This window comes from Argentina silus (assembly GCF_951799395.1).
Source record: "Argentina silus genome assembly, chromosome: 4".
Taxonomy (NCBI): domain Eukaryota; kingdom Metazoa; phylum Chordata; class Actinopteri; order Argentiniformes; family Argentinidae; genus Argentina; species Argentina silus.
Genome location: NC_139658.1, coordinates 6348635 through 6363049, shown reverse-complemented (window position 1 = coordinate 6363049; position 14415 = coordinate 6348635). Strand labels below are relative to the sequence as shown.

At 43.0% G+C, this 14415-nt stretch overlaps 2 protein-coding genes across 2 annotated transcripts; one reads left to right on the top strand and one right to left on the bottom strand.

The window, feature by feature from the left end:
* Window positions 1–59: 59 nt before the first annotated feature.
* capzb (capping actin protein of muscle Z-line subunit beta) lies at window positions 60–9685 on the bottom strand. The gene is made up of 9 exons (XM_083667515.1): window positions 9486–9685; window positions 6236–6325; window positions 4276–4397; window positions 3889–4002; window positions 3474–3615; window positions 3080–3196; window positions 2879–2944; window positions 2619–2695; window positions 60–1214 (listed from the first exon to the last, which is right to left on the bottom strand). The coding sequence occupies exons 1-9, from the start codon at window positions 9486–9488 to the stop codon at window positions 1127–1129; spliced, it is 819 nt and encodes a 272-aa protein (XP_083523641.1). The 5' UTR covers window positions 9489–9685; the 3' UTR covers window positions 60–1126.
* Window positions 9686–10379: 694 nt separating this feature from the next.
* Window positions 10380–13750, top strand: LOC310803179 (MICOS complex subunit Mic10-like). The gene is made up of 4 exons (XM_083667865.1): window positions 10380–10489; window positions 13021–13068; window positions 13265–13374; window positions 13513–13750. The coding sequence occupies exons 1-4, from the start codon at window positions 10429–10431 to the stop codon at window positions 13519–13521; spliced, it is 228 nt and encodes a 75-aa protein (XP_083523991.1). The 5' UTR covers window positions 10380–10428; the 3' UTR covers window positions 13522–13750.
* Window positions 13751–14415: the final 665 nt, after the last annotated feature.

The window sequence follows — 14415 nt, the reverse complement described above, 5'->3', positions numbered from 1 at the left end:
ACAAGGACATGATGCTGACGTAGAAAATGTCAAAATATTCAAATAATAGGAGACAACTGTAGCTTTTTACTGTTTTTATTGTTGCTGGAGGCTCTAATACAATATGAATCATAAGCTTTACAAAATAAAAACAAAACAAAATACAACAAAAGATTCCTCCCCCAAAACGAAAACAGTCAGAAGCTTCCGACAAGACGCAAAGACAAACTGTGACCCCCAACATAGACCAAAGAGAGACGGAGAGAGAGAGAGAGAGAGAGAGAAAGAGACGGAAAGAGAAACATAGAGAGGGGGATGCAAATCGTCATGTTATACACAGTGTAAGAGGGGGCATTATGACATGGGTATACACAGTGAATTTAACAGTCCATCCCCATGTTTTATCTCAATCTCCTCAGCCCCATGCTTCTCCAGACTCACGCATGCGGATAGAGTGGGATGAAGAGCAAACCATTGACCAATCTTAACAATACAAATCTAGAGCAACCCCCTCCCTCCCGCCACTACATCAACCAGTAAAATGACAGTTATATTGACAGTTATATTTTCATACAGATATATAAGGGGGGTGGGCATAGACGTTTTGATATAATGGGTGCAAGAAAAAAAAAAGTTGGTGTAAATAATGACTATTTGATAGCCTAGCCAAGCCTACCCCGCCTACAGTAAAGCCTAGTCTGTGCCCCTGTCCGAGTTCTGAGTAGGGCGGTTGGCATTCATTTTAAAATGACCCAGGACATACCAACTGTGAGAGCTATAGGGATTATAAACATTGCCATCACACTGTAAGATTATCATTAACCGTCATAATACTATCATATTATTCAGAACACAAGATAGAGAGAGAGAGAGAGAGAGAGAAAATGAATGGCTTCATAGAGAATTTGACGCCTCAAAACAATGCATGAAAAAAAACAAATAAAAAGCTAAGCATTTTCTCCTTTTTTTTTTGTTTTCCACAAATGAGTGCAGCACTGAAACAGGCATACAGGGAAGGAGAGACGTACAAACAAAAACAGAAAAAAGATGGCGGGAGAGAGGTGGAGAGTGTGAGAGAAACAGACAGACAGACAGAGAGAGAGAGAGAGAGAGAGAGAGAGACACAGAAAAAAGAACAATAGCAACTCTAGCTTTGCTGTTTGCGTTTGAGCGCCTCCATCAGGTCGTTCTTCAGAGCCTCCTGCTTCGACTTGTCAGCCAGGGTCTGAACACTCCTGTAACAGAGACAACAAAAGAGAGCAAAAGTGAGTGTATGCATTATTAAATACAGTTGTTGTAAAAGAGAAAAACTATACAAGAGTGAGTTTGTGAGAAAGCAAGCGTAGATGGGTCGATAGAGAAGAGAATGGTTTAGATAGATTACAGACAGAGAGAAAGAGTGAGAGAAACCAAATTGAATATGAAACAGTAAGAGGTGAGGATAATCACACTGTCTCCAAATCTCTCTCACTGTAGAGGGAAGACGGTTGGATTAAGGCACGTTAAATAACAATAAGACGCCCCACACACTACCTGAGAGCAAAGTGTTAATGTTTAGTCTGGTAAGTTCATCTACAGCTTCTCCTCATGCATTTGTTGCTGATATGCTGCATATTGGTATACTACTGGCTTAGCTGCTATAAACGTTCAGTGAAAAACAAAAACTGGGGGACGCAATGGGTTCTCATTCACACTCATTCACACACACGCAAACAAAACCGCACACCATGCAAGCATACAAAAACGTATGCACATACATGCCTGCCTAATTTCTCTCAAATTCGTGCACGCAAACGTGCCCAGGCACACACACACACTTCTCCCATGCCAGGCTGTACCTCTGGCCCTAGTCAATGAAGATCTGGCGCTGAGTGAGGACCTGAGACAGCTCCTTCTGGAGCTGCCGGTACTTTTGGTTATCAGGCAAAGAATCAATAGATCTGGAGCACAGTGGAGAGGTGGCAAGGAGGGAGGAAGAGGAGCACAACAAAAGGGACAGGGAAGCAATAGAGGTTGGCAAGGGAAATGAGGTGGTTGGATGAGTGGATATAAAATAAAAGATAGAAAAAGCAGGGGTAAAACAGGGGAAAGGAGAGGGTGGGGGTAGAGGGTAGAAAATGAGGAAAATGAAGAAGGGAATAAGTGGGAGGTAAATACACATGGGAAGGAGATGAGACAAATGAGGGGAAATCTAAGATAAAAACAAAAGGCAACAGATAGAGAAATATGGTGTACAAGGATAAAGACAGGTCAGGGTAAAAGGAGTAAAACTGAAAAAGCAGAAGGGTGACTGTGAAGTCTTGGGAGTTCCAGTCTTGATGAGAATGTTTGACTGATACAATCCATCAGAACTGATATAACTGAAACCTACAATTCAGATGAGAAGTTCCACCAATTAAAACTCAAAACCCTAGACCTATCTACTCTCTTCACCAACGATCACTCTATAACTGTCAGTATGTGGGTAAGAGTGTGTATTCACAGGCCCAGTAGTTTCTCTTCAGCCCAGGAAGCTAAGATAACCTGATTCTGTGGGGCTGCAGTGACTACAGCAACTTAAACACCTAAGGGAACCAATGAGAACTTTTTTAACGAATATAATATGCTGAAGAGTGGAAGTGTGTAAGGACATGTAATACCTCAGGCCATTGACAATGTCCTTGGTCTTCCCAAAGTAGATCTCGTTGAGGGTGGAGCGAATCTTGTTCTCCATATCCTGAGGCATGAAAAGACACACAGAGGCCAGAACTCATGAATGTGTCATCAATATACTACAGTGATCTTATTGTAACTTACAGCATACATTGAACTCAGCCTGACATATATAGTCAATCATATCAGTGGTTGAACATGCACAAGAGTTTGCGCATTTGTGGGGTAGGGTTGCAGCTCCACTCACCTCCACCAGGCGGCCGATGTTGGCGATGTGTGGGGAGGACTCTCCAACCGTCTCATCTTTCTCCATCTGTAAGAAGAGAAGCATGAAGGGACGAGGTAATGGGGGGTTGTACACTTGAGTAGAGGAGTACATGTGAGACAAGGAAGCAAAGAAGCCAACAGAGATTGCTTGTGGGCATTACACGCACACGCACACACACACCTGTCTTGTAAGACTGCCACCCAGGTTCATGGTGCCGGAGCCCGTCTTGGTCGTCTGGAGCCACAGCATCACAGTGGAGGTGAGTTTGTAGTGAGCAGTACGTCCACTGGACTTCTCCTGCATTCAGCACAGACACACAGACCGCAGGGAAGGGGGTCGTGACAGGGGAATATATCAATGACATGACAAGTGAACATTTGACCTAGTTTAACTATCATTACCTTACAATAAAACCATTCACGCTATCATGATAACATTCTATGTTCATACATCAAGCTACCACGTTGTTATTTATGCCACTACGTAGCATATCTTGTTCTCTGGAAAACTATTCGAGAGGCTATGCTATCTATCTATCAGTTTACATTTTCCACCGTCACCCACTCATCCTCACCTGCACCTCCACCACGTGGATGGAGTCCCAGCATCCCTTGATCTTCTTGGATCCGTCTCCAGCCTTCTTGATGAGGATGACCCCGGCGAAGCCATGATCCAAGTCCCAGAGATACACAGACGACACCCCGCCCTCAAAGTACCTGCCAGCCACAGACAGAGGTCAGACAGAGGTCATGGGGATGTAAATAATAACACTTGTGTTATTACTGTGATATTACGGTAATACTGTGAGGCTGTTAATCACATTTCTACTGTATGACGTGTCTCTGATATAAGGATAGCTTGTTCATGGCTGATATGTTTCTCATGGACAGTACTGGTTTTCTAGTGCCATACACATTTTATATTGGTGCTGATGTGTCTCTGTGCTGGCTTAATTGGTGGTGTAATGCTAGGGGCGTACTGGTACTCACAGATCTCTGTACTGGTCGAACGCATTGTTGGCCTCCACCTCTAGTTTGCGCAGGCGGGCAGAGGGCATGGCGCCATCGTCGATGGGAGGCTCATACTTGTTACTCCATGGGGATCTAAAGAACCAGAGAGAACAGTGGTGATGTTACCAATGTAACCAAAAGGTTGTCTGTACAACTCCACAATTGTTTATGTAATATTTCTATTAGTCTGGTAGATTGATGGTGTTTTGTATCCATTTTAACCTTCCCAGAGACTGCAGATGAAAATTAGCATACTATTTACTGCCATAATTATTATTCTGACAAGTTTAGTTCCTGAGAAGGAGAATATGGAAATTATGTGTGTTGGTGGGAGGGAAGTTAAAGGGCTGTAGTTATAGGTCACACCTGTAGGAGTCGCCGTCTCTATTGTAGTCACAAAGCAGGTAGTCTTTCCCCACTACCTTGTCGCGGGCGATTTTTAGGGGCTGATCCACAGAGGACAGCAGGTCCTCACACAGACTAGGAACCTGAACACAGAGATGCAGAGAGAGAGAGCTTTCACCAACATGATGGGGGGGGGGGGGGGGGGGGGGTAGGCCTGAATAAATCAAAACCAAGTCATCTTAGACAAGAAGAGCCCCTGGACTCCACTGATGTGCGCAACGAGCACAGCCTCAGAGAGTTTTTAATACGTCTTGCCTCAAGGTGGACGGCGTAAATATGCTTGTATTCCTGGCACGGAACGTAAAGGAAGAGGCCTAATAAATAGCACGTATTTATTTTTGCTCTCTTAGACTATTATTATCAAAGGACACGCACAACAGTCTATTTGCATTGACTACGGAAGGCTTAGCGTGTCTTTTGTGCTTCTAATTTTTCTATTCATCAAGCGGCAGCTACCTGTTATTTTATTTACGTAAAATGTGTTAAATATGTGTGCACTTTATTTTATGCCTGATGTTCTTGCTTTCTGTTGAATCAATACATAGATCTTCTTAAAAACGTTGGATGTGTTCATTAGTTATTAAGTAATAGCAACAGGAGGTTGCCCACAAGGTTATTCTGGCTCTGTCATGCGTTATGAGTTGTGTCCATGTTGTGAAACGGTTATGACGATTATAGCGATTATATGCATGGCAACAGACGTTACCCAAAATTCCATGACCGTCACAGGCCTAACTAACACTACTCTATATGCACACCCCACCAGCACACTTTCCTTGACACAAATAGACAAACAACACTGGAATAAATAAAAACTCAGTTAGGGTGAGGGTTGTGTGTGTGTGTGTGTGTGTGTGTGTTGCAGGGGAGTGGGGGCCGTGGGTTTACTGAAAGACAAAGAGGTTGTTTTTGGCAATTCAATCCACCTTTAATAGATGCCAACTATGCTGAGAGAAAGAGGGCTAGACTGCATGGGCAGCCAGGGAGAGCACAGTGTGCGTGAGAAACAGATGAGACGAGAAGACAAGAGGAACCTGCTATATGATATCCTTGAATAAATGTGTGGTGAAAATAAGGTTAAGACGTTTTTTTCCTTATTCCGGGATTAGAGTTGCTAACTGGAGGAGAGAGGGGCAACACAGGGAGATGAGAGACATTATTTGAAGGTATTACAAAGGGAAACAGAGTTGCAGGGATAAAGGGGTACAAATTACTTCCCACAGACTGACATGGACCCCCCCACCCTCCATCGGAACACACAGACACAAAGGCAGCCCTGTTCCCCTGACACAGCCCCACACACCTGGCAACCGACAGTGACACAGAGACAGACGGTGGCAGGAGGGGGGATACAGAGGTAGAGAAAAGGAGGAAAGAGAAGTAGAGAGGGTAGAACAGAGGTAGAAAGGGTGAAAGGGAATGACGAGGGACATTGAGAGGTAGAGGACGACAGAGGGGGTGAACTCAGGTGATTCAAAACAGTCAGGAGAGAGCAAGGAAGAGGCGGAGCCAAATGTGCCCGTGCCAAGAGTGATTGGCAGCTTTGCTAATGACCGCTAACAACCAGACACATAAAAGCGGGCGAGGAGAGAGCTGGAGCCCAGGGGAGAAAGGTGTCAAAGGGGAGAGAAGAGGAAGGGGAGCAGGCGGGGGTCTGGAGGGAAAGACGGATATGTACATAGAAAAAGGTGCACAACAAACAATTGGAGAAAGTGTGGTTTGATTTCTGTCTGATTCAGCTTCATCTGTCAGGCTGAGATGAGGCATCAAATACAGAACTGGCAGTTAAGCAGTGTGTGTGTGTGTGTGTGTGTGTGTGTGTGTATATTGTGACAGATTGTATTATACATTTCCTGTTGATAAGAGCACCTACTGAACCAATAAATGTAAATATGTTGAGTGTTATCAGACAGTGACTCACCAGGTCGATGAGGTCACTAAGATTCTTCTCGATCTGCTGGGGAGGCAGACGCCTCATCAAGTCCAGAGCACAGTCCAGCTGTTGGTCATTCTGAAACGAGACACAGACACGACAGTGGGTGAGACCAACTTCAACACACAAATGTTGACACAGTAAGCACTTAACAAGCTGCTAAATCACAATAATTCATGGATTTGCACAATTTTTTTTTAACTTTCATTAGCCTATCAGTACTGAACTATTTTCAGCAGCATTTCATTGATAAGGATTCGGATTTAAATCCTTTTAATGCATCACTATCAATGCAATTTATCCAGATGTACCAAAATAGTACCACACTTTGACTGTTATAGAGATGACAACAGAGCAAAAAGCTCCCACACGTCCACACCAGATTGAGGGGGCAGTCAGTGATGGATGCATGTTAAATACTGTAGCTGGATACTAGAGGGGTGAGCACAGAGGTGTAGGGAGCATTCACACTCCGGCAAACAAACACTGCATCCTGCATTACAGCAACCATCACTTTTCCTATGGCACTAGTCATAGTTTCAGTCAAATTAGTTATTAACAAAGTAAAAATAAGTAGCCTGAGCAAGGAAGTTCTGGATTTACTCCTAAATAGCTATTAACTATCCGGCATGTGATATCATGTAGGTTTACAGCAGTATTTCCCAATTTGTGGGTCTGAAATCACTGGTGTGTAAGTGTAACATCAGATACCTTGATGGGAATGGGTTCTAGATATAGGCCTAGACATAAGGGGCCCAACAAAAACTTGACTGATTACCAAGGCCTGTTATTTTACATTTCCAAAAATGTCAACATTTTTCAATCGCACAGGCGAGACCACACAACTGCATTTCCAGCACATGAAGAATTGTCAAAGCTTGGGTTGTGAAAAATGTTTTTGTTTTTTTTAATTTTTTATTCATTTTAGAGAAAATGTACTGATTCCTCCACAAGCACGCTTTCACTAAGGCGATCTAGTGGTAGTACAGGGAATTGTGTGTAACTGGGGGGAGCAGAGCAGACAAGGCCACATTGCTAAGCCTTCCCTGAGGGTGTTCTCTCACTTAAATATGTAGAGTGGGGCATGATATCAGTGTGCACGGCAGGACAGGCCAGCTACAACATGAAACCACTAAGAAATATTCAGGAAGATTTGGAGTTGGGATAAGTCTGGAGTTGTAACCTAATACAGTGGGATGCCAGAGGGGTCAACAAAAATGTTCAATAACTATGATTGTTGCTACAAAGGTAATGAAAGTCTACTGAAGAATAATTCCAAGAACTTTTTGTGTGATTTAAATCTTATTCATTTCATTGTAAATGAGTCATAAAAGCATCACAAAACTTGTATTGATGATAACTTTCGGTTAAACTAACAATTTCATGTCACCTCCAGGCAGTTTGATTAGAGCATGTGTCTTCTGAGTGCGGATCAGGCATTCATCCAGTGAAACCAACCTCTTAAGCTCCACGGGCCCATAATTGGGCCTAAATTCTGCTTTCATTTCATTATTAATTTCATTATTATTTACTTTATCTACTTGTCATGTGTAGTTATTCTGAACTAATCTGAGCATATCCACACAAAATGTCAAGGTGTTACCTATCAGATGGCATCTTGCTTTTGCATCTGATCATCATATTTCTAATGTTATAAGCAGTTTAGTTTGGGTCGGTTTTTTAGGTCAAATAGGGCATTTAAGAGGTTTGATAGATGCTCAGACTAGCTATATAGCCTATACTAGCCTAGAATGTGTTGTGTTGGCAATTCAGAAATGAGATGAATATGAAATTGCCTACGTGACAACGATAGGGAAACTAAATATACATTTAGGGATTTTTTTGTTTCCCCACAACAGTAGACTAAGAGGGAATATTTGGGACTCGCAATCAATGCCCATCACCCAGTTAAGGTTCAATGCCTGGTCAACAGAAATAATCAAGATCATCTACCGCCATATACAGCCATGTATGGTATGAGCAGCTGGCTAGAGGGGAATCACGAATCATTCTTTCCCTAAACAAACTTTATTCAGGGTTCTCCTGAACACAGCAGGGGTTTTCAGACCATGTCCTGCACGCCGTCTAACACTCTTTCGGGTTGTACTGTATTTAGGCTGCTTCAAAAACGTTCTCAGTCGATGAATCAGTCTTGTCCATCTAACACCTACACTCCCTGACACTGTGTTTACCGACGCCCCTGTCTCGATGTAAACACTGGCACAGACCCACTACCCCGGGGGCCGAGTGGAGGCGATGAGGCTGGGCCAACAGGATGGATGAGGTGAGGTCAGGGGAGAGAGAGTGGGCGGCTGAGGAAGCAAACCATCTGGTCTTGAACCATACAGAAGAAATCATTTCAATTATGTGAGACTTTTAAAAGGGAGATGGTCAGTGGAGGAGTGCAAAACAGTGAGAATGCAACTAGTCAGGTGAAGAGTGACAAGGCTGACAACAAACGACTGCAAATCTAATGATATTCAATTAATACATAGGATCAAAATATAGTTGTACATCAAACGTGCAATAAGCCTGTGTGACACTAGTGTTCTTCTGTCTTTCTTCCGGTGCACGTCTGCACGAAGTAAAATAGTGCATGACGTGGAAGAAAATTAAAAAATGTTTTTCCAAATAATAAAATGTATGTTTAAAAAGTGACGTTATGGTAGCAAAACGGTGATCTCTATCCAATGTGTTACAACAAGTAATAGAAGCAATGTCAGTACTGTCAACAAGAGACCTATCTGGACCCATAAATCGATATCAAACCATGGTCCGAGAAAAGTTGGGAGTCGTGGATACACGTCGCCTCAATCCATGGGTGGGAATGGGCGGAGCAGGCCGGTTTTAGCGACAGGCAACCCGGCGCTTGTACTATTTTAACCATGGGGTGTGTGTTTACCGGAGGAGGGGGTGGTGAGTGGGAGAGAGACCCCTTCTAATCCACGAACTAGTTTATGATAATCCAAAACATCCTGGAACTTTATTCTACGCTGTGAGCAATGAAGGTGGCAAGCTAGATGACGATTTCAAACTACCGTTACCAGTACGCTAAATTGTTTAGCTGACATACGGCGTTGGAGTAATTGATGTCTTTGAAATGCCACTATCGAATCGCAACACAGCACTTCCTATAAAAGGGCAGCTAGCAAGGTAGCTAGCGAGCTAACATCCCTTAGCAGCCCCACCAAAACTACCCCATCCCCATTCCTCCAGCTCGTCTCCGCGGCCCCCTTACCATGTCTGCGGCGTTCGGTGGCGATCTCAGAGGGGAAATATGATTTCACCGATGAGTTTACACTTTCGTTTAATTGTGCTTGCACGACTTGTTCTTCTGTACTATTGTTGTTTTTATCCCCAGCAAGTAGATGATGTTTCTTTTCGCCTCCCTCACGGAACCCAGCCCTGTCAGCGAAATCACTTCCTCAACCGGGGTACAGGAAGGGGGACGGGGAGAGAAAACAAGCGACGATTGCACATCCGGGTCACTCTACTCTTTCTCTCAAACAGCCAATCGCAATGGAGTAAGTAAGGCATTGCCAAGTATGGAAAGAGAAGAGGAGTGGTGTGAGGGCAAAAGTAGACTGATGAACAGAGAGGGCGATAGAGCTCTGAACCTGCACATTTTTTCTCTATAAAGCTTAAAAATATATAGGCCTACAATACATTATTGCCCATAGGCATCACAGTACATTTGTTAAAAAAAAGTATTTAATAAAGTGGCACTCCACACAAAGAGTGAGATATCACTATATATCAGGTTCTTTGGTTTTGATATAATCATTGATCTATTTTATCTTATTCAATTGATGTTTTTGCAAAAGGTGGCAGTCAGTGAGAGCGACCTACAACAGCTCCACTGCACTCAAACTCAGTGGGGACATTTAAATTAGATTAGATTAGATTAGATTTACTTTATTTTTCCCCAAGTAACTTCGTTTGTGGTGACACATACATACAATAATAATCAACACATTCAAGCACATAAAAAACACAGAACATCACATTACAAAATAAAGTGCAATGTTAGATAGGTTGTAGAAAGAAGAGGAATTGGGCGAATAATGAAATTAATTTGTTTTAGGCATATTTCTGTTGACATTCGCTGCCCATGGCACTAGCTGAGGCGATTTGGAGAATCACATGACCTGCATCTCGCGATAATTTCAGCAGCCGAAAACATGGCAGGAGAACACGGACGGAAATGGGACCGTTGCCTAGCTGATAGCGCCGTGAAATTAGGTAATTTTCTTATTTTGATGAAGCAATTAATCGACACGTTGATTCCGAATATGACCTAACACAACGCAGTTTTAGCCGGGGCTTAGATAAACCTTAATCGGCCAAACCAGGACACCTCACCTGTCATTTGGGCCGTTGGTTTACCGGTGAGGTCAATTGTAAAACCTTTAGATTGTTGCCTAAAAGTGTTGTCAAATAACTTGACACTGAAATAATAACCTACTTTTGTCGTGCATCTAATCATTTATGCGCATGTTAATTGTGTTGTAGGTTGACATGACATGATATCATTGCAGTAGGCTACGTAGCTACATCACACACAGCTCTCGTGCCCTTCACGTCCACATTTTAGCGATTTGATGCAATGTTAGCATTTATTCAGCAACCAATACAATTTAATGGCGTTGATAACCGCTTCAAGAATCTCCGAGGGTTATGCATGTTATAATGCAGTTGCCCAATGTACCACTATCCCTGGAGAGGATTAGGAAATACGGTGTATTTTTTCCACAATTGCTCACCATTATAATTTGAGCAACATATCTCACCACCTATGTGGTCACAACACATGGTCACTAGTAATTTACCAACAGCCTGCTTATCATGCCAACAATTTACAATTTTCGGTCACTTTTTATTTACAGTGTTATAAGCATAACATATCAGAGTCATCGAGCATTATGATAATATAGTAATAATAAGCTAGTCATAAGAATTGTCCTCTCAAGCCTCATTGCTCCTCATTTTTAAACAGTTTAATAATGCGTGATTATTACTTGTATCTCTTTGGCACCATGAATATGCTTAACAAGTTTAAAAAAAACAAAAAAAAACACCCTTTCAATTCCACAATAGGCATAGCCATGATGTAGGTCTACATGAATAGTCTTATTTCAGCCAAGTAGTTTCTATTTGAGTGTGACTGTCTGTCATGTTGAAATAAAGATCAAATGTGTTCTGGTGCCTGTAACTGCCCAGAGATTAAGGTAAATTGGTGGCAAGGCAAGTAGCTTTTCAGCTTAAAGAGCAGGGACGATTACCCACTTTGAAATCTAGAGGGAGGCCGACGATCTTGGCCTGGATCTTTGACTTCCAAACCATGATGACTGTTTTTACATTGCTGATTCTGTATTTGCATGGATTGACAACATCTGGGTTTACAAGTATCCACCCCTCCACACTGTTATAGGCCCGAAAGTTGTGAAATCTCATTACCCCCAGCAGGGAGCCTGTAATAGCATGCCAGTGAGGAAAGATCGAGCTGCAGAACAACAGAGGAACAACAGGAGAGCAGAATGACAGATCCACAGGCAGGGGAGTAAGGGAGAGAAGGAGGAAAAGGTGAAGGGAAAGTAGAGGCAGAGAGAATAAAAACTGTGTGGTTGTATTTAGAGGTTCATAACAGTAAATCTGTTGCAGATCTGCCCCTCATATTTGGCCAACTCTCCTGCGTTTAAGCAACCATCACAGGGGAAGGGGGGGAGAGGGAGGAGGAGAAATGGTGAGAGAGAGAAAGAGGGAGTGGGTCTAAAGAGACAGAAACGTCTGTAAATCTTTGTACTTGGACTGGAAAAGAAAGAAAGAGAGAGAGGCAGAAGAGGAGAAAGATTTGTTGCATGTCAGCAGTAATAAAGATGTGTGGGATGTTTTTTTGTTTTTGTGGTCTTGTTTGACATTTGTAAGTTGTGTAATCGAGAGCAGCGTCTGAGTGCTCTGGCAGTGGCGTATCGGTCATGCTGCATAGCTCTCTGAATCCAATTAAGAGGCGGAGGGGCCCAAACGGTTGTTTTTATGTGTTTCTGTGCTGGCTGGCCCAGAGCTGGGTGGGGCGCAGCCCACGGCGAGGTGAACCAAAGCACACAAACACATTCCTCCTCAAGCTCCCCCTCTGGTCTGCGTAACTCTGTCTGTCTGTCTGTCTATCTGTCTGTCTGTCTGTTCACCTGTCTACCCCCTGGCCCTGGCCATGAGGATTCACATGACTCCACCTGACACTTGACCACACTGGACCCTCACTCTCACAACACCTGCCAGATCTCTAGATAGCAGCACCAGTCCTGCTTATCGCCTTCATCTCTCCTCCTACCTTTAGAACTGCGTCCTCCTCCTTTGTGCCTTTCGCCCACTGCACTAGCTCCTCCTACTCAGACTTCTCCCTCCCCCCTCTCACTCCATTTGGTGCACCCTGTCACACTTTTTTGCTTTCCAACCTTTTTTTTCTTTGCCTCTGTCTCAAGTTCATTTTCACTTCCTTTTCCTCTTCTCTCTCCCTCTGTTTCTTTCTCTAATGAACAATGTCTGGCTGACAGGTGCTGTTTACCCGTTCTTGGGTCAAAGGTCATGTGCCCCACCTCACATCGTTAGAGACGATTTACTTCCGTGCACACCAGGGAGTTCCATACCTGTGTGTGTGCATTACCTAAATACTTAATCATAGTATGAGCTGCAGATTGTGTTTCTATCACTGTGGATAAGTAACATAGCTCATGTGCCCCCCCCACCCATTTTCTCTCTTTTTCCCCTCTCTTTAGTAACTGGCCTTGGCATGGGCGTTGTGTTCTCAGTCCTCCTCTTCAAAAGTGAGTATTGCTTAAGACGCACCAGAGAAGAGTTATAGTAATCTGTGCTTTTATTCCCTCTTTTTGAGGGGAGTTAAAGTTCCATTTGATGTTTGATACTTAGACTATACTAAAATTCCGGATTGATAAATGATAATGCTGAATCTGTAAGTAATATTTATTTATCTTCAGACGTTAATGTATTTGTCTTCTCCAGGGCGCACATGGCCTGTAGCATTTGGCTCAGGTGTGGGACTGGGCATGGGCTACTCCAACTGCCAACATGACTTCAGGTCACCGTACCTGCTTCACGGCCACATGGTTAAGGTCAGTAAATCACATAACAAAAGTTGGGTGTATGTACACATTAGAGATTTTCAACACAGCATGATATCTAAACGTTGTATTTCTGATACATTAATGGTATGCCATTTAATAACTGTATGTCTTTTTATTGTCTTTCAGGACCAGTAGAAGATGGCTGATGTGGGTTCGCTGATGTAGAAGTTGCTGTTTCGTCTTTTGCTGCTTGTTTTTGATCTCGCACTCTATGGAGTTTCCTCAGCTACTCAATGTGTAATTACTGTGTGTTTCACAAGGCAGTGTATATTTCATAAAACAATAATGAAGAGTTTGACATAAAACCCTGATTTAATGTGTGTGTGTTCGTGAGAAAGAGAGAATAAAGTCATTGAGTGCTTACAAAGAACATGTGTATTTTGAAATTATTTTGGCATGCTGCGTGTGTTAAGGGGGGAGAGAGGAAAAAGTATTTTGCGTGTTAATGAGTAGGAGAGTTCAACTCCTGCTGTTTTGGAATGGGAGCCAGGTTCAGCACCTGCATCCCTGAAGAAAAGAGTGAAAGCAGAAAAAAGACTGCTCAGAGACAAAATAAAGGCATAGATAAAATATGGATGCTGAAGAGGGACAATTATGTCTAAACATTCAGACAGGTTGAAAAAGAGAGAAGAAAAATGTTTAGATTGAGAAACCATCTTGCAACTAATAAGTTTATGAAAATAGACAATATTGCAATAAATGTAATCTCTGCTATAACACCAAGCATGAGGAGGTCAGAAGAACTGTAAGACAAGCTACACACACAGCAAGGAGGGTCCAACATAAGTGTTCCAGGTGCAGGTCTTATCTTCCCTGCTATGCACATTGTCCTCATCCGTGTTTGAGAGGTGGACAATGGATGTGTGTGTTTTGGAAGTGAACAGTGTTGGCAGTGACTTTGTGTGTAGGGGCTTAGAGTGATCAGGTTAGCTTGTGTGTGTTTTCGGAGCAATTTTATATGCCTGTGTGTTCATTGGCAGTGATTATAAGTGTGTGTGTGTGTGTGTGTGTGTGTGTGTGTGTGTGGAA